The sequence below is a fragment of the Rousettus aegyptiacus genome, unplaced genomic scaffold (genome assembly GCF_014176215.1).
Source record: "Rousettus aegyptiacus isolate mRouAeg1 unplaced genomic scaffold, mRouAeg1.p scaffold_m13_p_8, whole genome shotgun sequence".
NCBI lineage: Eukaryota > Metazoa > Chordata > Mammalia > Chiroptera > Pteropodidae > Rousettus > Rousettus aegyptiacus.
This window is the reverse complement of record NW_023416311.1, coordinates 66,368,430-66,396,165: the sequence shown is the minus strand read 5'-3', so window position 1 is coordinate 66,396,165 and position 27,736 is coordinate 66,368,430. Positions and strand designations below refer to the sequence as shown.

The 27,736-nt window shown below is 36.7% G+C and overlaps 1 protein-coding gene across 1 annotated transcript in view; it reads right to left on the bottom strand.

The window, feature by feature from the left end:
* Positions 1-24,121, bottom strand: part of HOMER1 (homer scaffold protein 1) — a 113,111-nt gene extending 88,990 nt beyond the window's left edge. The window contains exon 1 of the mRNA XM_016118826.2: positions 22,756-24,121. Coding sequence (XP_015974312.1) covers positions 22,756-22,760 — 5 coding nt within the window. The 5' untranslated portion in view covers positions 22,761-24,121. The remainder of the gene's footprint in view (positions 1-22,755) is intronic.
* Positions 24,122-27,736: the final 3,615 nt, after the last annotated feature.

Sequence of the window (27,736 nt, the reverse complement as noted above, 5' to 3'; positions counted from 1 at the left end):
CAAACATTAGAAAATCTCCTATTTCTTTCATTAGGCCCTACAACAAGATTTTTTTAAAGTATACAAAAATATGCAGCACTCAATAAACTAAAATTTCAAATATCTAACATTCAGAGAAGTAAAATACAACCCATAATCAGCAGAAAAATCAACCAACAGAAACAGATCCAGATATGACACAGATGATAGGACTAGTAGACTAGGACATTAAGATGCTATGATAACTATAGTTAGCATGTTCAAGGAGGCAGAGGAAAACATAAGCATATTAAGGGGAGACTTTAAGATATATAACATACATAAAAGTCCCAAATCAATTTTCTAGAGATGAAAAATATACTGGATGAAATTAACAGCAAGTTAGACAATGCAGAAGGAAAGAAAACAACTTAATCTGAAGATGCAGAAATAAAACTATTTTAAAAACACACACACACAAATAAAAAAATGTAAAAATACAGTATCAACGGACCTATTATGGAACAATTTCGAGTAGCCTAGTATATATGCAATTGAAGTCTCAAAGAGGAGAGAACGGAAAAAGTATTTAAAGAAATTATGGCTGAAAAAATTCCCAAGCAGCTCAACACATCCAAAGCACAAAGAAACATGAAAACTATACCAATGAGTATCATAATTAAATTGTTTAAAACCAATAATACACAGAACAGTCAGAGGGTAGTAGGCACATTACATATAGAGGAACGAAGATAAGAATGACAGACTTCTCACTGAAAACAACACAAGACAGAAGACAGTAACATCTTAAAAGTACAGAAAGGAAAAAACTTATCAAAAATTCTCTACCCAGCAAAAATATCTTTCAAAAATGGAAGCAAATTTAGGGTGATAAAATGTCTTGGAACTAGATAGAGGTGATGGTTACAAAAAATTGTAAATGTACTAAACGTTTTTTTTTATATATACGCTTTTAAAACGGTTAATGGTTACTTTCACATTATGTGAATTTTACCTTAAAAAAAAAAAAAACTTTAAAAAATGAGGGTGAAATAGTTTTCTCAGACACACAAAAGCTGAAAGAATTTATCATCAGTGGGCCTGTACTGTGAGACAATGTTAAAGGGAAGTTTTGGATAGAAGAAAATGATACCACATAGATATCTGGATCTACTCAAAGAAATGAAGAGTGCTAAAAATGGTAAATGAGTGGGTAAATAAAACATTGCTTTCTTATTTTTAAATTCTCTTTAAAAATAATTGATTATTTAAGTAAAAGGATAACATGTATTGTGGGGTTTAAAATATTATAAGTAAAATGTATAATAATAGCACAAAGGTAGGGGATAATACTATACTATTGTAAAGTTCTTATTATGTGAAGTGATTTAATACGACCTGAAGGTAGACTGTGGTATGTTAAAGATATGTACTATAAACTCTAAAGAATAATTTAAAAAGAATTTGAGTTATACTTAGTAAGCCAATAAAGTAGATAAGAGAATCATAAAGAATATTAAAGGAAGTATGCAAAATAAGGTAAAAGAGAGAGGAGGAAGGGGAACAAAGAACAGATGTGACAAACAGAACACAAGTAATACGGTAGACTTAAACCCAATCATATCAATAATCATATTAAATGTACATGGTCTCCTGGGGGCTGAGAACCCTGATAACCAGTCTTGTGAGATCTGTATCAAAAGCAAAAGAACATTGGTCCTAAGTAAGGGTCTGATTAGCATTACTTGAATAAAGTACATCCTACTTGACTGCTCCCTGAGTACTGAATATTTCTTAGGGTATCATGCTTATTTGTCAGACTAGCTAGAAGTCTCTTGTCATGAACTGTATACTAGAATAATGGGGGAATATAAAATAGATTTGTGGTCTTGGGCTTTAAAAGTATAGAAAGAAAGAAAAAGAAAGAGGAAGGAAGGAAAGAAGGAAGGAAGGAAAGAAGGAAGGAAGGAAGGCAGGCAGGCAAGCAAAAGAAAGCAAGCAAGCAAAAAAAGAGAGAGAGAGAGAGAGAGAGAGAGAGAGAGAGAGAGGGACACATGAAATGTGAAGAGTTAAAGGACTGCCTCTTGGTATTTCCCTACCTCCGTTCCCTTTTTCCCACAAAGACTGGACTATGCTTTCCCTAGTGAAAATGTGATATATGGTGACTACATTTATAAGTTACAAATAATATATTTTAACATTTCAACAAGTTCTATGCAAGGTAGTAGGTATATAAAAGGCTCTAGTCTTCAGGAATTTAAAGAGATAATTACAAACTGTGTTCAGTGTTATCAAGGAAAATAAAGAGCTGGAGAAAGAATGTACAATGGGAATGCAGGAAGAGGAATCTAATTTAGACTGGATAGTTAGCTAAGAAATGGGAATCAGACATAGTGTTTTTAGGCTCAGACAACAGCATATGTGTAGTAAAATGCACTTTCCAAAGATGGCTGCAATAACATATCTTGTCCCTCTCCTAGAACCTTGCTATCCCCCTGTCAGGAGGTAGAGTCGATGTCCATTCCCCTTATACTTCAATGAAACTTCATGATGGCCTAAACCAAAATAATGAGGCAAAAGTGATGCGGTGTGACTTTCAAGACTAGGTTGTATTAGGCCACTCAGCTTTAGCCCGGTTCACTTATGGCACTGGCTCTTTGAACCCAGGCACCACGCTTAGTGAAGAAATTGTTCTAAGAGATGGATCAAGCTGATAACACCAAGCGCCATAACCAACTTTAACATACACAAAGAGAAATGCCAAGACATCGTTACGTGCTTTATCGTATAATGCAACAGACAGATGATGTCACATCGCCTTTGACATATTCTTGAAGGAAAAAAATTTCAAACATGAATCCAATCAAATCTAGATCTAGCTACTATAAATAGAACAAGTCACATGTCAAATAATACCATGAGGATATAGCCTGCCAAATCCAGAATGTGGAGAACACTACATGACGAATCTGATAAATAAACAGCAAGAAAAGGAGGGGAGGCTGTTTAAATTAAGAGGCTCCTATCAACCAAGTGTGATGTGTAGACCTTTTCTGGAAGCTGATTTGAACAATTCAATGATAAAAAGGACACTGATAAGGCAATTGGGGAGCTGTGATTATTGATCATTGATTAGATATTAAGGAATTACTAGGGGTTTCTTTTTGTAAAATAATGATATTGCATATTTGCTTTTTTAAAAAAGCATCCTTATTTCTTAGTGATATATAATATTTATGAGTAAAATTATATGATATCTAGGATTTGCTTTAAATCTAGAGAGGAACAGGCAGTACAGATGAAACAATATGTGCCATATGTGAACATGTTGAAGCTGGGTGTTGGATACATAGGGGTTAATTATACAATTCTCTTTAGGTTTTGGTAAGCTTAAAACTTTTATTTACTATAAAGTTTAAATTTTAAAAATGTAGAAGTCTACCTAAGCTTCCCAAATCCAAGATGAGGCTGTAAATTTAGACAGGAATGACTTAGAATAAAACCTCCTTAAGTGTTTTGTTGTCTCCTTAAAGAACATGCAACACAAAAGCACATAACTATGTAAATTATAACACCAGATTTATGAGAAGTGGTTAGTCAGGGCCCCTAGTGCTTTCTGGGGGAAAAGGGGCGCTGACATAGCTGAGTGCCAGGTGGAGATCAACGCATGAAACCACTGTAGCACTAGACAGCCGATCAACTACTCTTCCTCATCGAACAACCCTCATTGAAATTTTGCTTCCACTGTGGCATTTTTTTTTAAATGTATTTCTAATGACTTATTAATAGTCATTCCAGTTTACATATTTTGAGTCTCTTTGGAGTTTTCATAGGGTGAATCAGTCCGCAGAGCCCCAAACCAAACTTCTCAAATAAATAATTAATAAACTAAAAACCCCAAACTTTACAATCTGATGACCACACCAAAACATTGTCAACTTTTCACCACGGACCTTTCTCTGTGTCATTATATCTCCTTCACATAGTAATAGAGCTATCTACTGTTACTAATTTGTGCACATTTATAATAAATAGAAAATAAACTTCAAATATTATAATAGTTACCATTCATTGAATGTTGGTTAGTACATCAGGCACTATATCCTTTGCATGTATTTCACCTAAATCTTAAAACTGAATGGGGAACATATTTCCATTTTACAGATGAGGAAAATGACAGACGTGACCTATTCAAGATCACTCAGCCAAGTTGAGGATGGAGGCAGGATTCAAACCTAGAACTGAAGCTAAGCCAAAGAGCCTCTTAAATTGTTGTAGACTAAACAGTCTTGTGGGTTTGCAGGGTTAATAAACCTGAAATACAATCTCTTTGAGTATATTTTTAATGAGTACCTGGTGAATGCTAGACATTCTTGTTACAAGCTGTGGGGAATATACAAAGAGGAACCATACACATATCCTATTCTCAAAGAAGGTTCATCTAGAAAAAAACTTTTTATAGAAGACAAAGTAGAAAGTGGTAAATGCCATAGGAGAGGTAATGTAAAGTTCTGAAGATTCAGAAAAGAAAAAGATCTCAGAATTTCAAAAGACAAGAAACATAAACTCATCAAACCACCCATTTATTAGATTGACTTGTCCTAATAGATTAGTCTACTAAATGGTACATATTTCTCTTTCTAGAGGAAAGAACACAAGGCCAAGCAATGGTAGGCTAGGCTCTACCACCAGCTAACACTGGGCTTTGGGCAAAGCCTGCAGCTGCTTTACTTAAAAATAACACAGGTACCAATTTATAAGAGATTAATTCTGTAACTGAATACAGAAAAATATAACATTAATTAAAAAAAAACAGAATAGCTTATCTCTAAGGTTTCTTACTCCATCTACTTAAAAATTCTACTCGTAAAGGTTAATATACTACAAATTATACTACAACTTATATTCATTTGACCAAATATTCAAAATTACTAAAAGAGAAAAATAGCCCTGAGGTCAAACTAGTATTCCTACTATATAGATGCAACATTTTTAGATGAATTGAAATTCTACTCTGCTGCTTACTATCCTCCAGGGATTCCCAGGACCCACACAGACTGACTTACAGGCTTTGGACATATGAAGCCTCCTAGTATTTCTTGACTTGTAGCCCCTAGCAGTAACTGGCTAGGCAAGGGGTATAGTTGCATCTCTATACTGAGCCACTGGGGCAGCTAAAGGGTGTGGAAGAAAAAAATTCTCAAACATTTGTCATGTGCCAAACAATCCAGATACAACTTACAACAAAATATGAGGAAAGGGATTTTTATCTGTTACATTCAATGCCCTATTACCGGCACTTGGAAGAATGCTGGGCACACAGTGGTTGCTCAATAAATATTTGTTAAATGAATTAATAGACAAGGCAGTCCCTACCCTCTTGACACTTACAGTCTAAACGAATGATGTCATAAGTATCTAGAAACAATTTTAGGTAATAAATAAGAGCATGTTTTAATTTGTTAGTTCTTAACTTTTAACATACTAAATTTCAATCCAAATAATTCAATCTCACCTTAAAGATTCCTGTAACTGGTGAACATTTTAATAAAAAAAAAACCAAATCAGATACTTACATACTTTTCTGTAGACTTAAAAAGATGACCAATAAGACAGCTTAACTATATAGAAGTGTTTTCATAAAAGCAGTATTAAGTGTATCTTATAAAATTTATTATAGAAGAATTAGTGATTATTCCTATTATATATAATATTTAAATTTCAACTTCCTTACTGAGGAGTACTATTTTCATGGTTCTATCCAGGCCCCCCAAATCAGTATGTTTCAAGATAATCAATGAAGTTAGAATATTAAGCCGATAAATTCTTTGGACAAAAAATACAGCAGGATGGGGAGTTTTAATGGATATTTAATCAGAACAAGGCAGATAAAACCTATAAACCTATTTCTGGCCTTCAGTAGTATAAAAACTTAAATTTTTTTTTGCTATATTTTTCATTTAGAAGTTAGAAAAGTAAAAATCAGCTGAGTACCAGAAATGTAATTGTATAAAAATCATAGTAATAACAGCTGTGATGTACTGAGTAATTAATACATGCCACAAGACACAGTAACAACCTTGTTTGTATTTTATCCTTCAATTCTCACAATTCTATCCCCATTTTACAGACCAGGGAACTGAGATATACAAAACGTAAGTAACCTGCCTAAAATTACAGAGCTAAGAGGATCAGTAACATATATGCATGAAAGTCTCCTTTAAAAATAAAATGCTATCCAAGTTATCATTATAAAATTAGAATTAGCAAAGGGGTAAAGGTACTTTGAGTAACTGGAAAGAAAACAAAAGCCCACTCTGTACTGAAAGACTAAAATTATTTACATTTATCAAGAGTAAGAAAGGTAGGATAACTCGAAGTTGCAAAAATGCTTCCAAATAGTAATATACTGAATTATCAGTAGGAATCAGAGCAATGTTTACATGCTTACACCAATCAATTAACTTCTGTAGCTTTTCCAGATGTAAAAGAAAAATCTTATTAAAGAAACTCTCTAGTCAAATTATAATGTACACCTGAAAATTATATAATTGCATGGACCGATGTTACCCCAACAAACTTAATTTAAAAAAAAAAAAAGTACCCCTCTACACTTTGGTTCCCCATAAGTACATGTGAGTTTTGTGTGGTATGTGTACAGGGCACAAGCAGGGATGAGAAGAGAAATACTAAATGTAGTCTCAGACCTCAGGAGAGCTCCAAGACTTTCTAGAGGACTAGGTTTCAGGATGCTTTCCACAGAAAAGACAAAAAAATGTTTAAAAAAAAATGGTGGTATTCTTAATACTTACTAAGTTGGTTTCCCAAGATAACAGAATGTTCCCTTAGTAGAAAAAGAGTAATTGAGGGGGAAAAGAGGTATATTAAAATAGCTCTAAAATAACACGACAAAAATTGGACATACCTCTTTCGTGCTTCTTTTTTAGTATACTTACGTATACTAACATATACTTCTCTACTCCTCAGGTACATAACCACTTAGATTTAGACTGCTTCAACAGCAAGAGCACCAAAACTTGGGGCTTTAACCTCAGCTGAGCCCTCCTGGTAGTTTGATTTCTCCCAGTCTTCGCCTTTCTTCCCAAGGCTCTGACCAGCCTTCATTCTCTACATTCCCAGGAGATGGCCTTGTCTTTTATCGTTTTCTAGAATATTCTGCCATGAAGGCAGGGCTCTTTGTTCACAGATGTCGCTCATATACTTAGAACAGTACCTCATACATAATGAGTACTTAAAAAATATCTGTTAAATAAAGTGCTGAATTAAGGAAATGGAGTCCCCCAGCTTAGGAACTCACTCTCAGTCTCCTGCCCTTTAACTACGAACTTAATCTAATCATATCCTTCCTTACATGCTTCCCTCCAGTCTATGAGGAGAAAGTCACCTACCTAAGGTTAACTACTCTGCCTGTGCTCCAAGTCTCATTCCCTCCCACCTCTTTCCTCTGTAATTATCCCTATTGCATTTTCTCCCGGCTCTTTCCTGAGTAATTAGCCCTCTCTTCTGTAATTTTTAAACACCCATAACCTATGAATTCCTTTCACAGGGCTGAAAAAGAATGCTTAATCCCATCTTTAAAAAAAAAAAAAAAAAATTCCTGAACGCTAGAGCTTGCTGAAGCTACACTCTATTTTAAAGAAGGTTGGTCTTAGTCGACAGCCACACCACCCTGAACAAGCCCAATCCAGTCTGATCTCAGAAGCTAAGTGGGGTTGGGCCTGGTCAGTACTTGGACGGGAGCCCACCTAGGAAGACCAGGTGCTGCAGGTGTTAAAAAAAAAAAAAAAAAAAGGATTGTTAACTGACAAGGTCTTTGCAATCGATGGGGTCAACCAAGGGTTGCCTCATCTAAAAAATAAAAATTAAATTTAAAAAAATTTTTTTAAAATGAAGCTTGGTCTTAAAAAAGAAGTCTGCACTTCTAGTCTTTGCTTCCTTCTCCTTCATCAGAACCATAACCATCACTCTGTGGCAATTTTCACCATCGCTCCATTGCAATTTGGCTGATCAAATTTCTCAAGGTAAGGTTGTTAAAGAACAACTACTTACCCAATCTAATAGATACTTTTTTGCCTCATTTGATGTTTCTGCTACATTTCATCTTGGCCACTCAATTCTTGAAACTCCCTTTCCTGGCTTTTTGACAGTTCGCTTTTCTTGAATACAGGACCTGGATATCCAGCTATGACATTCCCATGTGGATGGCCATAAATACTTCAACTTGTATTCAATTCATCATCTCACCACGCTGCAAACTTGCTTTTCTTCTGGCTACACTTCTATTTTTGTGTATATCTTATAATCTATGTATAACATATATAAACATAGAACATGTAATTTATAAATACACATAAATGAATATGTTTGAAATTTTTTATTTAATGGATATGTCAAAAATATGTGGAGCCCACTAATTAGAGAAAAAGTGCAATCCTCTAACATGACACACAGCCATCATCCAGCACTGGACCAACTTTCTGTTCAAATACACTTTTATACTACAACCAACTAGTATATGTCACCTTTGAAACTTTACCTATGACACCCTCTGCCCAAAATGCCTTAAAAGGCCCCTAATACATTTTCCCTCTCTCTACTGCCAACCCCTCATCTTCTCATAAACTCTTATTTGTTCTTTAAGGCTCAAAACAAACGTACCAGGTCATGTGAAGCTTTTTCTGACTTTCCCAGGCGGAGGAGGTGGGCACTTCCTTCTCTGTGTTCTCAAATACAAAGTACATCTTTTTATTGTAGCACTTAGATCACAGTAATGTAATTTCTTGTTCACATGGCTGTCTACTCATCTTTGCATTGCCAATGCCTAGCATGACTCATGACACAAATTAAGTGCTTAATGTTTGTTACAAGTGCTCAAGAGGCACAGTGATAGGGCATAAACTGTAGCAACACCTTAGTTACCGGACACAAATGAGAGAGCAAGTGCTTTGTTTTGCTGAGGTTTGGGATGATGATCAATTTTAACTTTTAATTTTAAGATATGCTTACATCATGCATTTAGGTTTCAGATGTTGGTAACAGGAAGATTTTTTGAAAGCCAACACTTAATCATCCACTAAATTCTAATCAATTAACCGTCAACAATGTCAGCACATTCTAAAAGATGCCTTATATAAATTCAAATGCTAAGCCTCAGTGATTCCAGTCAAACATGGCCAAGTAATTGCACACATTTATCTTCCTTTTCGAAAATTCCATTAAAATGAAAGTCAAGGGGAAAAAAAGGTATAAACCCACAACACCAAAGAACTGAAGTGACACCAGTAATTTTAATACAGTTTTAAAAGATGTAGTTTTGACAGAAAGAATAGTACCTGACTTGGCAAAGCCAAGGAAACTGTACGGTGCTTACAAAGCGGGAACCATAAGTGAACAACTTGCTGGCTAGAATTTAGGGGCAAAGGGACTGCAGAAGAGGGTATGAGGTATGGGGCTGAAATTACAGAGTTGACTGAAAGTTTAAATAACAGAGTTATGAGAAAGCCCTTCTCCTTTCCCTTCTCCAAGATGAAACAACTACCTTTCCCAACAGCAGAAGACAAGAGTGAGACCTAAAATAAGACCACTGAGAGAATGTTGGCAAACCAAGCCATGCTCCTTCAAAAACGCTTCCTTTGTAGTTTTGAGATTTTAGCAGGTCCTATGTATACACTAGAAGAATATACTTACCGTGCTCTCAGAATGCCAAGAGGTATATATGGAAAAAAAGTTCTGTACAGTAATTGAACAATCTCAGAGAAAAGGCCTACAATCTCAGAGAACATATCTCTACTTACTGACACCTGAGGACCACCCAAGTAAAAGGCCAGTTCACCACCTAAAAGCCTAACATGAAGCCCACTGGTGACAGGCCTCACTGAATCACAAAAAGCTTCTATTCAGCCTTTTTGTATCCCACTATTATACATAGTTGAGAATGACCAGATATTCTAGGAAAGTTTCCAACAAGAAGAAACTAAACAAACAAAAAGAACACAAGAAAAAATTAGGGAATAGAAAACAACACAAATGTCCTCCAGTAAATGAGATGTTGAGAAAAAGGACTTGGAAATTAAAAATTATATAGAAATTAAAAATCCAATAGAAGTATTAGAAGATGAAGTCAAGGAAATTTCCTTAGAAGGCAGAATAAAAAGAAAAAAAAGTAGATCAGACATAAAAGTCTACCATTCAACTTATAGTTCATAAAGAAAAGATAATATATATATATATACTTTTTTAAAAGAAAATCTCCTAAACTTCAGGGAGTTGACAGATTGAAAGGACTCAGCAGTGACCAAAAGAACATATGATAAATAAAAAGCAAAACAGACAAAAACAAAAACACCCCACCCGCCTTATCATGAAATTTTTAACCAGCAGAGAAAAAAAAGTCCTTAAACCTTCCAAAGTGGAGGAAAGTCACACACAAAGGAACAGGAATCAGAAAAAAAAAAAAAAAAAAAAGCAGGCTTCAACAGGAACATTGGAAACTAGAAGACAATGGATCAGCACCTTCAAAATAATGAGAGGTAAATTATTTTCTCTCTAGAGATCTAGATTCAAGTAAGGAATTAAGGATTGAAGGGAAGGAAGATATTTTCATATACTATATCTCTAAAATGCTATCTTCTACCTAGCAACTTTCAGGTAACTACAGGAAAACGAGCTTCAGTAAAATGTGTAAACTAAAAAGGAAAACAGTGTCCAGGAAACAGGAAACTAAATGCCAAAAAAAAAAAAAATTTAGTTTGTTCTGAGTATACAAGTATTCCTGAAGAGTAACCAATCCATACTGGACCAGGAGTGCAGAGCACTATAGATTTCTTAAAGTTAAAAAAAAAAATTAAATGAATATATTGATGTTTGAGCCCTTGGAAAATATAGGTGTTTGTTGTGGTGTCGCAAACAGAATTCTAAGAGGGCCCCCAAATTACTGCCCCCTGGTGGAACTTTCTGCATAGACCTCTCTCCTTGAGTTTGGGGACAAGGGTTGCATAGGATGGGATAACACCTGTGGTGATTAGGTCACTAATCTGTTGACCTTCAGTTAATCAAAAGGGAGGTTATACTGAATGGCCCTGACTTATTGGAAGACTTCTTCAAAACGATGAAGCACTAGAAAGGGGCTCCTCCTGCTGGCCTCATAGACAGCCTCAGTTCTACAGCTGCAAGAACTAAATTCAGCCAACAACCCACATGCTCTTTGAAGACAATAATGTTAAACCACAGATGATACTCTAGTCCCAGCTGCCACCTTGACTGCTGCCTTGTGACAGAAGACCCAGTTAAGGTGCCCAAACTCCTAACTCAGAAATTGTAAGATAAATGAGTGTTGTTTTAAGCCATTAAAATTGTAGTTATTTGTCACACGGCAATAGAGAACTAATACTATATATATAGCATGTGAACGAACTAAGCAAAATAAATAACTTAGAAGAAAACCATACTTTCTCCAAAAACATAAAACTTCAGGAGTCGAAGTAGTGTCAAGTAGTTTTTAAAATAATACATTTGAAAATGCCAGAAAACAGAAGTCACTCGAAATAAGAAATGGCCATAACTGGTAAGAGCTGCTGAAAGTAATCAGATTTGAAGAGATACAGATCAGTTTCAAGTAGTCCTGGATCTTTTAGCTTATAAAAAATAGATACAAGGCTCAAATCAGGGTTTTTCTCCTCAGTTCAAAACTCTAATTATAGCAAGCAAGGGGTAAAAGCTTCAAGGATCATTGAAGCTTTTCAACACAGAGTTTCTCACATGTGTAAGCTTCATTTATCAAATGGAATGACTCTCAATATAAGGTTCTTGAACCAGCAGCATCAGCATCCCCTGGGAATTGGTTAGAACAGCAAAGTCAGCTGAATCAGAAACTTGGGATGAAGCCCAGTTGTGTTTTTAACAAGCCCCCTAGGTGATTTTGATGCAGATTCAAAACTGAGAACCACTAATCTAATGTTAATTTCTGCCACAGCCCTGCTAGGCTCCGGTCTTCCTTCTTTAGTCAAGAATTTAAGCATTTGCAAACTTCCTGTAACCAACCTAGATTAGAGCATCACAGTCATTAGCACACAGAAGCAGCTCAAAAAATGTTTGCCAAATAAGAGATTAGTCTTCAGATGTGTAACTTTCACCAGAAGGTTTTTAGAACACAATGAATAAAATACCTTAAGGCACAACATATTATCTTCACTTTGCAACGGTCCCCACCAATCCCTACTGCCTCTACCTTATACATTCACACATAATTCTCCCCAGCCAATGAGAGGATCAGAGTTTGGGAATTCTGGGATAAACTTCAGAAAGAATAATAATTTTAAATCTGGATACAATCTAATGCAAACTTTTCTCACGAATTCTAGGGAATCGAGTATCTTTCAGCTATCTCATGATGATTCAGAAACTGTATGCTACAGCTGGTACTTTCACTTATGGGTCTCTTGATCCAGCATTAAGACCTAGGAAAAATGTTACAAGGTAACATCTCAAACATTCTTTTTCTGGTCTGAAGACTTCACTAGAAGTGCCTATGTAAGTATTCCAGAGGTTCATGTGCCCATAACTACCAGGGCAGTTAACAGAACTTTGGTAGAATTTACAATTTATATCAACTTTGGAAACTCCATACTAAACACATGTAATAACATCAAATCACTTATGAGAAATATTTCAATCTATTCAAAATATAATGCATTGAGCAGAGATTTAACTACTTTAAAATTAGAATGCAGTTTCTTTAAGAACCATCTAAAAGGAAAATAAGATACGTCTAATGAATTTACCACTAAAATACTAAGCTTGCACTAAATTATTTATTATTATTATTATTATTATCATTGCTATTATTATTTACTGTGAGGGGTTAGAAACCCCTGTCTAAATGAGTCTCTATATATGTGAGTATTCATTTAGGAGCCCCAGAAATGATAATTAAGAGCCCTAAGGATCTAGCACATGTTCTGCCATTTCATAGCTGTATAACCTCCCATAAGTCAAATTTTCCCTTCAAGCTGTCTCATCAGTAAAAAGTGGGATTAGTGCTAACACCTGATAACTGACAGAACTACGCCTTACACTTAAATAATAAAACACTTCTTCTATCATTTAGAGTAACTACTTCTTTAGCCAATTTCGAAAAAAAATGACATAAAATTTGCAAAAAGCGAGCTAAAACAGATATGAGCACATATCTATATGCAAGAATAGTGACTGATCCTGATAACTTTGCACTGTAGATTAGCATTTTTAAATACCCCTGACCCTTAAAACCCATGAGAAGTTCTAAAACATAATATATTCATCAGAGAAACAAAAAAAATTCAGAAATACTAAAAAAAACACAAAATTTCACACTTATCTCCCAGAAATAAACATGGTAGCACTTTAAGAAATTTCCTCAAATCTTTTATGACTAAACAGAACATATTTTATATAGTTGAGGTCATAGAGAATATACAATTTTGCACCTTGGTTTCTAATTGACCACTGCACCATCTCTGAAAACATTCTTCAGGCTAGCCTCCTACCATATGAAGAGCCAGTAGTTTACCCACAGACCATACACTAATTACTCAAACTATACTAATATATCAGCAAATAAAACTAAATAGCAATACTGTCATTAATGTGTTATTAGTTCCCTCATACTAACATAGGTATAGCAATAAATATTAATTTAACATTAATAAAACACTAAATGAAAGCAACAATGAAAAGAGACAACTAAAATCATGTATATTATCGACGGAGTAAGAAAAAAAGGCAGCCTGTAAGATTTAGAAATTTTTTTGAATCAGCAGAACCTCAAGACAGTTTACGGGTGACATGGGAGTCTTCTCATTCAACTGAATGTATACAGATCCCTGACAAAACTGAGTAAAGAAGAGTAGTTGAAATCCTCATTCTGTAAACATTTTGGAAGCTGGCAGGGTGATTAAGCATAATATATGAATTTTAATGTTAGAAGCCATGTGACAGAAATTAATAACATAGAACAGAAAACAGCAGCTTTATAAAAGTATAAGCAAAAAGAAAGCATAGAAAGGTAAAGGGATAGCCTAAGCACACAAAATATTAGGAGTAGGTTCAAAATAATTGTCCTGTATAAGTTTAGTAACGTATAGACTTACCTTCCATGAAGACTGACAGAAATTTTTCTAATATGAGTACTTTGTGAGCTCTTTAAAAACTAAATCCACTTAAGATAATTTCCTAAAGACGGTTATTAAGAACCTAATGGGGAAAACTAAAAGCAACCAAGGCAGAATCTAACAAAAAAAAGCAGTACTCAGAATAACCCTCTTAAACTTCAGGGTTTTCTGTATACTAAAACTGATGTCTAATTCCCCAGATCCTTTCAATACATGTGCAATATGATGAACTAGGTGGTTAGGTACACGTATAGTATTCATAAAGATCTGGACCAGAGCCACAGCTCTAAGCTCATTTCTATTAAGACTCTCCTACTAAAGACAGGAACAAATTTGGTGCAGGTCCATCTATGGGGTGGGTGGGGGAAGTCAAGGACACTCTCTTCTACAGCTCTCTGGACTCTGAGGCATGTGAACACATGGATCCAGATGTGCCAATAAACATGACATAATAAATGTGATTTAAAATGACTTTATAAAGTAATGAAAGCTGCTTTGGTATCTGTGGTTTTTCAGCATAGTTTTTGAGTTTAATTTCTATCTAAATCTTGTTTGGTAATTTTACAAAAAGCCCTCAATTCTTAAAACTGCTCTGCCTTGAGGAACTGGTGCCAACCCTTTTCAAAGGTAGCATGGAAATGCTTTATACTTTATGGAAGAATAAAAGAAAATGTCCATAGCTGTTTTTTTTTTTTAAAAGCTAATATTGGGTGTTAAGGGATTAAAGTGATTCCTTAAAAGCTAGAGAAAGTGCAAAGGTAAATTGTACTATTAAGAGAAAATATTGACTAGATCACTAAGTTTTTTATTTTTTAATTTTATTGTCTGATATAAAAAAGAAAACATTGATTTTTTGCATTCCTCCAGTAGCCTAGGTTAAGAGTAAAGATAGATAAGTGTAAATGAAATTCAGTTCTTAAGTCAAATGTTAGTTCTACATATTTAAAATACTTTTAGCTACTCAAGAGCCATACTGGATCTACAATCCAATATTGCGGAAAAACCTTATGAGAAAGAATAGTTTGATTTTTTCCCTTTGCAAGGTCACTAAGGAGATGCCTCTGTAAAAGTAATCATATATTATACTTGTCCTGTAAAATTAATTCTAAATTATACTTACCGGAGAAGTGAGCAGATTTTTTAAAACTTTTCATACTGATTAGAAACGAATAAAATACAAAAGTGGAGGAAAAAAGCAAAGTGTAAGATAACATATACATGTCAATAATTTTAACTTCTCCCAAAAATGTTGCTTAAAACAAGCAGCACTGACTCATTAATTTCACCTTTTGTTCTCAGATATTTTATTAAGGAGCATATTAACGACCAATGTGTTTGACTTAGCATAAACGGGGAAAGGAGAATCAAGCTACAATGAAGAGCACAAGTTCACTGATCGATCTCTTTTAACAAAGAGTGACAATGGATATCCTAATTTTATAGTATACAAAAACGTGTGTGTAAAAATTGGTTTTTGCCTAAAATTAAAATTCTAACTACGATTTTATTCACATGTTAAAGGCCACTGAATGATAAGTTTTTAAAGTTTAAGGGACTCTTGCAATGCCCATTCAGTAAGATTTGAAAATTGTACCTCAATTCTTATAGATGTGCTAAAATCTATAACCTTTTAGCACAGAGATTCTTTTGAAATAAAGATACTTAATGAGCCTAAATCCTTACAATGCCTCAAAAGCACTAAATTTTTCAAAATTTAAGAGAAAACTTTTTGATTGTTTTTTTTTTTCAAAAAATACAATCTCAAACTATCGGGTCACTTTACTGTGTAAACCACAGGTCAAAAGGCATTACAAATATGTAACACAACCAAGAAACTACACATTTCATTCAACTACACAGATCCTGAAAAATAAAGCTATTCAAAATGTCTTGTATTCAGTCATTTAAAAATTTTATCAGGAAACATTAAATATTTAGAACTCATTTTCCCTACTCTTCTGTCCAGTGAGTTGAATTAATCTTAAATAAAAATAAATTAAATATTTCAACTAAACACCAGAGGTCCAACAACAACAAAAAATCATATGCAGTCAGGAGATTGGACCTTCTGAGATTTAACTACCTTTTTTTAATCAGAGACATTCATTTAAAACTAAGTTTACAAACTATGTATAAAGACAGCTTCTTCTGTCAATCTCTTAACTGCCATGAACATTTAATGCAATTAACCTAAATCAACTTCCATGATTCTCTAATCCCCAAAAAGTCATACTAGTCAGACTTATAATGTGACTTCATTTCAAAATTAAATTAACAAAATATTGTACTGAACCAAAATTAAGAAATTCTCCTAAATATACCCTTTACATATTTATATTTTGAAAAGGACTTTTTTGTATATACACTTGTTTGCTCATGATAGGTCTGCAAGTTTGTTGTTAAAGTTTAGTAATTCGAATCGAGAGCCAGGAAATCAAAATAAAGAAAATTACAAATGCAAGGAATAAAAACAGGAGCAAAAGGATGTTTTTTAAAAAAAAATATTAAGGTCTACATTACAGGGCCAATCAAAATGACATAATATATCTTGTTTTTAAGAATTATATAATCACATCCAATGTGCTACTCATAATCACTATTTCATTCTTATAAAAACCTCAAGCCTGAGCCAAAAACATTACATCACATCCATTCTGTTTCCCAAATGATCCCAGCTCTAATATTTGTTCCTCCTCAAATTTACATAAATACTTAACATAACCAACATTAACTAGTTTATATAGTCTTACCAAGAGCTTTGCATGAATACTCAAGTACTATAATCTTGATTCTCCTCCTCTCATTCAACTTGTATCCCTAAGAATATGTAACAATTCAACTTGTATCCCTATGAATATGTAACAATTCAAAAATTTTTTATTTTTATTTTTAAAACTCTAGAATAGGATCTAGTTTTTTTAAAAGACGTTATAAAATCTTATTTATAAATTTAAATAATATTCCTACATCTGGCATAACACAACTTGCTATCCCGAGATCATGTTATCTATCTCAGTTGAGAGTGGGTGGCTACTCATCTCATCATCACCAGATTTAGAAAAAAAAATTTCTCCTCTTCCTTCAGTTATTTTTTGGGGAGTGGGGGAGAGTTAAGGGGAGCCTCAGATGAGCACTGCCAATCCCAACACTGAAGCAAAAATTTCTCCTCTTCCTTCAGTTATTTTTTGGGCAGTGGGGGAGAGTTAAGGGGAGCCTCAGATGAGCACTGCCAATCCCAACACTGAGAGTCCATTGCTATTAACCTTGCCTTTATCAGTAGGACAAAGGAAAAGAAGTTGAAATCACAAGGATAAAAAGAAGAGCAAAAAGGAACCAGTTAAAAGTCCTCGGTATATGGAACAATAGGTTATAGCAGGGGTCCCCAAACCCCTAGGCCGTGGACCAGTACCAGTCAGTAGCACTTTAGGAACTGGAGGGTATAGCAGGAGGTAGTGGCAGGCCAGCAAGAGAAGCTTCACATGTATTTGCAGTTGTTCCCCAGTGCTAGCAAACATCGCAGCCTCAGCTCCACTTCAGATCACCAGGCATTAGGAGTACCAGTCCCTGATGCCAAAAAGGTTGGGGACCACTGGGTTATTGATTAGGGGAAAGGACATTTGGAAAAAGCAAAGGTGATCTTGTCCAAGTACAATACATTACCTCAAAAAACCCTAAAAACAAAAAATGAGTTCTTTCAAAATTTCAGTAAGAGATGGGCTCAATTACTCTCCATTAACATCTACAGCCATGCCACCTTGAACATGCCTGATCGCTTCTGATTTCAGAAGCTAAGCAGGGGTCGGGCCTGGTCAGTACTTGGATGGGAGACCACCTAGGAAGACCAGGTGTAAAAAAAAAAATAAAAAAAGTTACTCCGTCAACATATTCAAAAATAAACCTCTTCTAATGAAAGTTCTCATTGCAAGAAAAAAAATGTAACTATGTGATATTATGTCAAATCATTACATTGTATACCTTAAATGAATAGTGTTATATGTCCATTATATTTCAATAAAACTGGGGGAGTGAGGGGAACCTAGTCTGCAAACTCTTCTTACGGTTGATGATATCTTCCTAAAATATGTTAATAGATATAAAATTATAATTCTATGTTAGTCACAGGAGAAATAACTTTCAGCTTGCAAGGCGAATCTTATTGGCAACTCCAAGTACCCTTTACTCACCTGCTTGGTAGAATTTTTCAAGTGTTCTCACTCTTACTGTACATGCAGTTTTTTATGCCAGCTAGAAAGTCCTTTTTAAACTCCAAAATTCACTGTTTCATGGTCCATCTGAATGAGCAGCCCTTCTAGAAACGTACCATGCTGTTTCCCACATTTTTACCTCTGCACATAAAATGCCCAAATCCTGAAAAAAACCCGCTCAGATAACCACACACAACTCATCATCATCCCTACCCCTCTCCCTCCACCCTGAAATTCTCTAGTGCCTACCCAACTATCTACTTTCCCTACCTAGCCAAGGTTCATTGCTCTGGCTTGGTGTTTCCACAAGACACAAATTACAAAACCAAATTTAAAATTATTTTTAAACTCTTTTATCACCCTATTTCCCTGACCCCTCACTGACTTTGCTTAAAACCTTTTAGTGGTTCCCAAAGCCAATAGCAGTGTTTTTCAATTTATTACCAGTTGCTACCACTGCGTTGTTAAATCAATTTATTGAGTCCCAACTGTCATTCTTTCTTCAAAATAGAATAGGAAATACCAGAATGTATCACACAAAATATATTATTTTGTGACATTTTATCATTTATATGTGTATGCTCTAGACTGTAAGGAACGTTATCTTACTATAATGGACCACTGCCAAAAAAAAAAAAAAAAAAGCTTGTCTACGACCATGCCACCCTGAACAAGCCCTGATTTCTGAAGCTAAACAGGGTTGGCCCTGTTTAGTTCTTGGATAGGAGACCACCTAGGAAGACCGGGTGCTGTAGGCGTTAAAAAAAAAAGAAAGAAAACTTGAAATACACAAGCTTTGGTTTGGTCTAGGAGGCCCTCTAACCTGGCGCCTGCATAACACTCTAGGGCCTATCTCTTCCTACATCCCCAAAGAGCCAAGTTCAAGTTCCAGGCCAAACTTCTTTGTAATTTCTTGTCTTAATTCAATCAATCACACTATTCCTTCTGTCTTGAATGCCCTCTTATTTGTCTACAAGGCCCACCTGTACTCCTCCAGGAAAACTTTTTTATCCTTTCCTCAGCAGCTAATGCCACACAGACACATTCTACCTCTAATGAGGAATTATAACCTACATTATAGCCCCTTAGACATTTCGTTGTACTTTTTAATTTTAGGCTTGTCTTCTCAACTTCTAAACTATAAACTCCCTGAGGAAATAAGCATATTTTACTAGTTTGTATCAGCAACACTGAACTGCTGTTGCTCTACATGCCACCTGATAAGGTTTCAAAATTGGTAAAATGAACAAATACAGATTTAAGGACTTGCATATAACTTCTCTGATGTTAGAAATGATTGCCTTAGCCACAACGTCCATTCATATTGCAGTGCTGGATCAAGATTTCCTCATTTTTGATACATTAGCTCCCAGAGAGGAGCACCCAGTGGCCCCTAAGGCAAAAAGAGGTGTCGGCCTCCTTCCTCTCTCAGCAGAGAAGAGACTCAAGTTCAGGTTGCAATGAAGCAGCACCCATTTCCATGCCAGGAAGTTATCTAGGGAATGACGAAGAAGAGGGTTTCCAGAGGTTCCCACAGGCAGGTGAGAGAAATCAGAAACAGTATTATCAGACCTCATTAGCAGTCACATTTTATAAATAACTCTTAATGGGGGTGGGGATTGGGCGGGGATTCTCTACTCTTGTTGATGGCACTAAGTTGCCAATATGAGCTAAACAAAACAAAAGGTAGCATGAAATAACACTGAAGTTATTTGATTTCTGTTGCCTATGCTATCTAATAGTTCCGAAATAGCTACTGACTCACTGCTCTCATTATGAGATACTACCTGGCAGGACTGTGGGTCATACCTCACAAGGGCTCCTCACTTGGGATTTGAAGCTTTTCATAGACTTTATCTTACATACACAAATGCTCTAATTCTTGGGGGTCTAATTCACCTATTTCACAAAAACCAACACTTCAATTGCCTTCACTGTCATTAAAAACAGCGCAGGCAGCATCCAAGATACTTTGACAGACTCTGCCAACTGTCAGTTTCAGCTGTTCTTCTCCGTTTCCACCATAGTTAAGAAACTATTACAGGAGCCACAGATTTGTTTCTGCCTAAACTAATCACCCATTTTTTTCAAAAAATAAGTCCTTTTGCATAAACTTTGACCTTAGACTTGCAACTATATCCATAATTAAGGCAAAGATCAATTCTTACTATAACCTAACAGTCAAAAATATATTCATAAAATGTGAAACTCTCCACCCAAATATTAAATTGTAGATACTTATCCAGTAACTTAGGATTGCCTCGGTAAAACTTTAAAGGTCATTTAACGCTGTTTCATTTTGTTTTAAATAGGTGCAAGAGACTATGCTTATTCTGCACTTATTAGGTATAAATATAAACACCTACCAAGTATAGAAACTTCCACAAATGCCTTCTCTGTATGCTCTCCTTGTCTCCTTCCAACTATCATCTTCTGACAACTCAGCTAAAACAAGTCACTATCAATGAGAAAAAATCATAGCCCCAATACAGATTTCGGAAAAATAATGCCATAAACACTTCTATTCCTCTCCAGCTCACTTTTAAGACTATTAAGAAAAGGGCAAATAAAATTTTTTATACACAAATTTAGTTACACTGAAGTATCTAAAACGTGTGCTGTATGTAGGAGCTTATTTTGGTATGTTAAATACCAGTTCCCTTAGTACTAAGTTCATCCCAAGCTTCCCTTTGTAAAATGATGAGCATTCATGCAGCTTAAAGGTTGTGGAAAACAGATTTTCTTCCATGGTGTTACATTCCATAGCCTAGATAGAGAATGCAGCCTTTAACATGAAAAGCTGCCACTTGATTTTTTTCCTGTGACATGTTTTAAACAGAAGAGCTTCAAATTCTCAAGAGAAATTATATCTCAATGATTATGAATTGTAGCATGCTTCAGTATTTTATTAAAATTGGTGCAATTTATCCAAAATAGTTTTCATATGCCATCATTTCCAGCTTACGTGCTTGAAAACTGCTTAGAGAAAACAATCTCTCCATCTTGAAAGATTAACTTCAAGAAACCAAATAGTAATCATTGAAATAGGAAGGAGAAAAAGAAAACAATTCACTTTTACAGTCTAGAAAAATTTTCAAACTCATCTAGTCCTTCATTTTACAGATAAGAGTCCATCAAAGTTAAGTAATTTGCCTCAGATCATAAAGCTACTAGTAGCAGCACTAGAAATAGAATGAGGTATTTTAATTGCTCTTAGCAGTACCCCAAATCATGCAAATTATATATGATCTCATCAATTGTCATTTAAATTTCAAAATTATTACTTTCTTTTTAATTCCTAATGATGGACTCCTACGACATATGTTCTACATTTTCAAAGTTCAAGTTAATAAATGTCAAATTCTAACTCCAACGAAAAAAGATACTATTATCTAAGAACTTTCCTCTGAAAGTTCCAAGAAACTTTAGGTATGCACAGCCCAAAACTGTCACAATAAATTTCAAGTATATTCTCTTTTCAATGACCATCCTTTAACTACACTTTACACGTGTTTGTTCAACCACCACCGCAAGAGTGAGAGACAGAGACAGAAAATTCTGGAAGTCCCTCTTTAACAAACAGCGTCAACGATCTGTTAATGAAATAACTACATCATTTCTCCATTAATATATTACAAGTTTCTGATTTAAATTAGGAACTCACTAGCATTTTATCAAATTCCTGTGCGAAAGTTAATAAAAGGTTGGAAAATGCACTCTCCGTTGACTTTGGATTTGAAAGAAGGTGAAGATCTGATATTGTTAACACAAACTAAACACCTAAGCTTTAAAAAGCATAAAACAGAAGTGAACCAGTTCCTTCAAAAAAAAAAAAAAGGCTTTCCTACTCAGGCTATGATCTACCAAGTGCACCAGCACTGCAGAGACCATATCAGTAAGACTTTCGGATTTTTGTTTTAAAGCCCCAATAAATCAATTCTGCACATTTTAGTTTTGGATATTCAAGGGCAAAAGCAGAGGGCACTGAGAGGGCAACAATTTACACTGGATCATTTTCAAGGACTGTAATCTAACCACTCATTCCTTTACGGTTGTTTCTTTGTGCAACTAATTATTCTCAAAGTATTGAGAGAAGGCAGTATTGTACCTCTCTTTGAAATATACTGGAAACAAAACCTAAGACATGATTTTGATTACAAACTGATGCGGCAGTTTGACCAGTAAAGTGCAAATGTGTTGTCTTAAACATTACTAACGTATGTTTTTTAATTATGACCTCCGGTAACACTCTACCAAAAAAAAAAAAAAAAAACTTGTTAAAAGGTTAAACACACCTACCTATACGGCCAGCTTAGCAAGGTGGTAAATTTGTTTGAAAACATAAAACACAATCACCATCACCTCTCAAAAACACACAGACACACAAACATATTCGAAGCTATGTTAACCACAAAAATCCTTACCCCATTTTGCCCAGTGAAAACTTCGTCTGAAGTTTCTGCTCTTATGCTACTGAATAACTTCCAAAGGAATTTCTCCGTCTATTTCGCAATTGCTTTTCCACCCCGCGAAGTCCTTTTCTGGAGGTATTTCAGTAATGCTGACAATTCAATTAGTTCCCTTAGGTAAAATAATTTCTCTCCCGTAAATTCCAAAATGTTCAAACAAAGGTGGCATTTGCTTATTAGAGTTAAAATGCTGCGCGGAAGAGACAGCGGTCAATTCTATTCCACAAAAGGAGTCTAAGTGTAGGAAAATGCAGAATCCAGCTTCACGGAGTCCTACAAAAAATGAGTTCGGTGGTCATTTCGCTCAAATCCTCCACACTCACGGTGAGCCAGGTAACTCGGGTCTTTTCGGTGCTACTAAGGCTGCGGGTTCAAATTTCTCTACCACACCAAGTCCTTGGGGGTGGAGCGTGCAACCCAATGCGACGTGCGCTTTAGAGATCTCTACGAGAAAATAAAAATCCTAAAAGCAGTAATGCCGCTGCTTCCCGGCACTCACATTAGAAAAAGCTATATAGAAAAATCTCCCCGAAGTGCAAACCCGGTAGCTCGCGACGTGCATGGCACTCCACATTGGAATCTGTCTTTTAAATTTCTCCCCTCCTAAGACTCAGAGCAGAGAAGAGGCGGGGAGGAGGAAGAGAAGACAGGGCAGGATCGATTCATTCTCCCGAGGAGAATAAACGGAGCCATTTCCAGGCTGGCAGCAGGTTGGGGGCGCAGCGCACGCCAGAGAGCAGGGGGAGGGAGCCCGATCCCACCTCCCTCAGTCCCTTCCTGCCCCCCGCCGCCGAGCACAAAGGAGCCCCGCTCGCGCCCGGCCCTTCATTCGCTGCTGTCCCCTCTTCCCTCCTCTCTTCAGAGCACCGCAGGTCTCAGGCTCCCGTCGGCGGAGAATGAATGAATCAGAGAGCCAAGCCGCACGCGGCCCCCGGCACCCCGTCCCCGGCCGCCGGGCGAGCCGAGTGGCGGAGGACCGGGCTGAAGGGGTCGACGGGCGTCCACCCGAGACGAGGCCGGCGGCCAATTCCGCGTCGGGGGGCAGGGGAGCGGGGCTCCGAGCCGCTGCTCCAGCGCCCCCACCCCTGCTCCTCGCCTCTCACGCTCCGCGCCGCCGCCACGCGCCGCCTCACAGTCCCCGGGCCCCGTCTCCGCCTCCTCACACTTCCATCACCGCCCGCCTCCGCCGGTCTCCAGCTCCCGGTCAGCAGAGCAGCACCGACCCGGGCGGCCCCGAAGCCCTCCGCTGCCTCCGCTCCCAGCGGCCGCTCGCAGAGCCGAGGGCGCCGCTTCCCGGGTCAGCGCCGCCCGCGTGAGCCGAGCGCGGCGGAAGAGCTGGCAGTGGGCGGGCAGGGGGTGGGGTTGGGGGACGGGGCGGGGAGAACGGGGGGCGACAGCAGTCCCTCCCCCTGCTGGCGGGAGGGAGCAGGAGGCAGCCGCTGCCGCCCAGCTGCGGTCGTGCGCCTGGGCTCTGACCAGTCCCAAGGGCCCGACGGAGCCCCGTGCAGCAGGAGGCGGCGGGAGCCGCGAGGACGGCGGGGAGGCTGGTGGTCAGGAGCCGAAGCGGCCGGCGTGAGGCGCTAGCCCGGCCGGTAGGTCCGTCAGTCCGTCCGTCCTTCCTTCCCCCCTCCCCTAGTGGCCGGCGGCGGGCCGACCGAGCGCTCTGCTCCTCCGCTGGCTGCTGGCCCCGCTCCCGGCCGCCACAGCCTCCTCCGCACCCCACAGCAGCCGCTCGCGCTGTGTCTCCATCCTCCCCGCAGGAGGACCTTTAAATAGCAACGTCAGCGCGCTCTTCTCCGCACACACGTCACCCGCCGCTCACGTCACCGGGGTGCGGGGGATGATGTCACGCGGCCGGAAGTACTGCTAAATTAGGGAAGGCGCAGGGGGAGGAGGACTCGGCGAGCTGCTCTGTGCCCACCTGCTCTCGTTTCTGCTTAAAGGCCAAAGCACGGGAGACAGCCCGAAAGGATCTTGAAGAAGGAAGCAGTAGAGATTTCCTTGCAACAAATGTGCCAAACACGAGTGAATCATTCATAGCAACAGTACCGAAGTGTCAAGCGGGTGATATCCTATCTCCCACTCCCACCTCTGTTGCAGCAGCATTCCCGGGCTTCTCAAGTCCCAACTAGTACGGAAATGTAGGAGGAAGAAAGCCTGATCACTAGTGGTACATATATTAACAACGAGACTTGGGAAAACTCACCTACCTTAATTGTCGAAAAGGTTATTAAATGCCATTCTGGACATGGAAGACTTTAAAACTCCCCTTCCCTCCCCAAAGTGGCTGCCTAAATTACGAAAGAATAGAGGGCGGGGCCATGAACAAATGTGATAATGTCACAAAGGAGAGTAATTAAAGTGGGAGGGGGAAGAAAACCATCAAATAATCTAAATGTTTTCATTTGCAAACAGCAATGTTTTGGCATAGGATAATGAGTCAATTTTAACTTGGAAAGTTCACTCTTAATTCTCGTTATAGATGCCAGCATACCCTCTCAATTCTGATCTATCAAGAATATGAGTTCCTGTATATGGAAATTAAAAATAAAGACTACCAAATCTTTTTTTAAAATAGTAACACAAACATTTGAATTAGTCGCCTTACTTAGTTTGGGCCACATAATGTATAATTACAATACTTCTTGTTTATGTTGTTTTATCATTTCCTATATGGCAAGAATGAATAACCATTTATAGCTTTACTAGCTCTGTGTGTATAATAAATCATATTATGACTGCTTTTCAAGTTGCAAATTACAAAGTTTTAAAATGTCATTATTGTGATAGTTCGTTGTTAGGTTGATTTAAATAACTTCGATTTAATTTAATTTGATAGTCATGATCGAGAAATAGAATTACTGCATAATGCCAAAGGCCATTGCTATTTCAGAGTTAGACTATAAAATTAGTGACCACGTTTTCCAAACCAAAATCCAGACACATCATGTGACAAAAGACAAAATATTCGAAATCTGAAGTGACCTGGAAAATCCAGGACATAGGATTAACAACTGATAAAGTGATTGTTAGAACTATGAACGGATATAAATGCAGTTTACATAAAAGCTAAAATTCTACAGAATTTATGCCATGTTTGGCTTTTTAAAAATATTTTTAACGTTGAGCTACTAACATGATTCCTAATGAAAGAATATTGGTCTTACAGCTTTGTGCAATTACATTTTCTCGATCAAGTTAGAACTCCAAAATTAAAGGATACCAGCCAAAATAGGAGCAATTTGTACCTAAAGCGGGCTTTCTGGTTATCTTCACATAAAATCATAATATTGCTTATAATTTGAAATACTGAAAGAATTTTTTTTAGGTTTATAACAAAGGTTAATAAAAAGCGGACTCCTGCTTGACAATTTGCTTAATATTTATTATCGCATCACTAGGAACATGTACTAATTTATATTTCAAATAGAGCTTCTTACATATAATATATTAAAACAATAAAACTGTCATTCTTCAAATAATATCATCTCTTGGCCCTTGCAAATTAAAATACAAATTATTACTCTACTAAAATTTCTCTACAAATTATTTCCTATCTGAACTAAATTGCTTTTTCTCTTTCCTGCTCTTTCTGTCCATGTTAAGTAAAGTTCTCATTTTATCATTATTGAACACTTCATTCTACCCTTTTATCATGACTTCTGGTTTACAATCTTATTCCCATCTTTACCCAACTGTCAAAACAGCATATCAGCTGCCTCCCCTGGCTTTAGAATGCTGACCGTTCCTTAAGAGTTTCTGCTTTTCAAAGCTACATAATCTCTTCAAAATTTCTCTTTGGTCAACTGAAAATTTAGAACCTTTTCCTATATAAATTCATGGTGCATATAATTATTCAAAGTTCATATTATTTACCTCCAGCTTCTACTTTTAATCTAGAAAATTCTGCCAATAATTGGTCAATTTTTATTTCTACTTTATGTGGGTTTAGAATATCAGGGAATACATACATTCAAGTACCCGAAGGAAAAAGTAAGACATTTTGTGTTTCATGGAATATCTACTTAGAAAAAAAATAATAAAGTAAATGCCTTTTTCTCCTCACTTGAAACAATTCTAACACAATTTTGAGAGGATTCAGAGAACCATTGTATGGCTTTCCATCAAAAAGGAAATATCTTTTCTTTTAACACTGAGGTTATTTAACCCAAATGCTAGCCATGAATTTCTAACCCTGATTGCTTTGTAAATTTTTTAAAGTAATGAGCTTCCTAGAAAGTAACATATTTTCTTTTACCGGAAGAAGCAGAAAGTTCTTTAGTAGAGTTTCAAATTTTTAACAGTTCCTGCTTCCCACTGAGTTCTGAAAATTTGTGGAGAGGTTTATGAATACCCTCTGATTTTAGAATCTGTGGGCTGAAGGCATCTGTTTTAGTTACAGAGTTTACTTCCATGCCCTTAATAGGAAATGGGTGTTCACAGATTGGTCATATGTCTTTTTCAATGAAAAGACATCTAGGAGATAGAAAAACTTTTCAGGACAAAGGATTAAAGCCAGATTTTATTTTTAATTGACTAACATTAGATAATAGCAATCCCCTTTCAAGTTTCCTCTTTTTAATGACCAAAGTACCACTATTACTTCAAATAAGGGCATAGATAGAAATAAACATATATCTACATATAATAGAAATCTCAAGATTTCTATATATAAAGAAATTAAATAACCAGCAAAGACTAAAAGTAATGATTAAAAAAAAAAAAAGAATGAGAATAGTAGGGAAACATAATTTTTCTGGTTAATTCTCCAAAGTCATCCTACCTCCTCCACAATATAGCAAATATTGGGATCCAGTAAAACGTGTCTGGCCTGTCCAAAACCATCTTTTATCATAATCAGCAATGTTCTGAACAAGAACAGTAGTTAATAGTCTCAAAGGTGGGAGTGTAAGTGTTTGGCACCTCCAAGGTAATG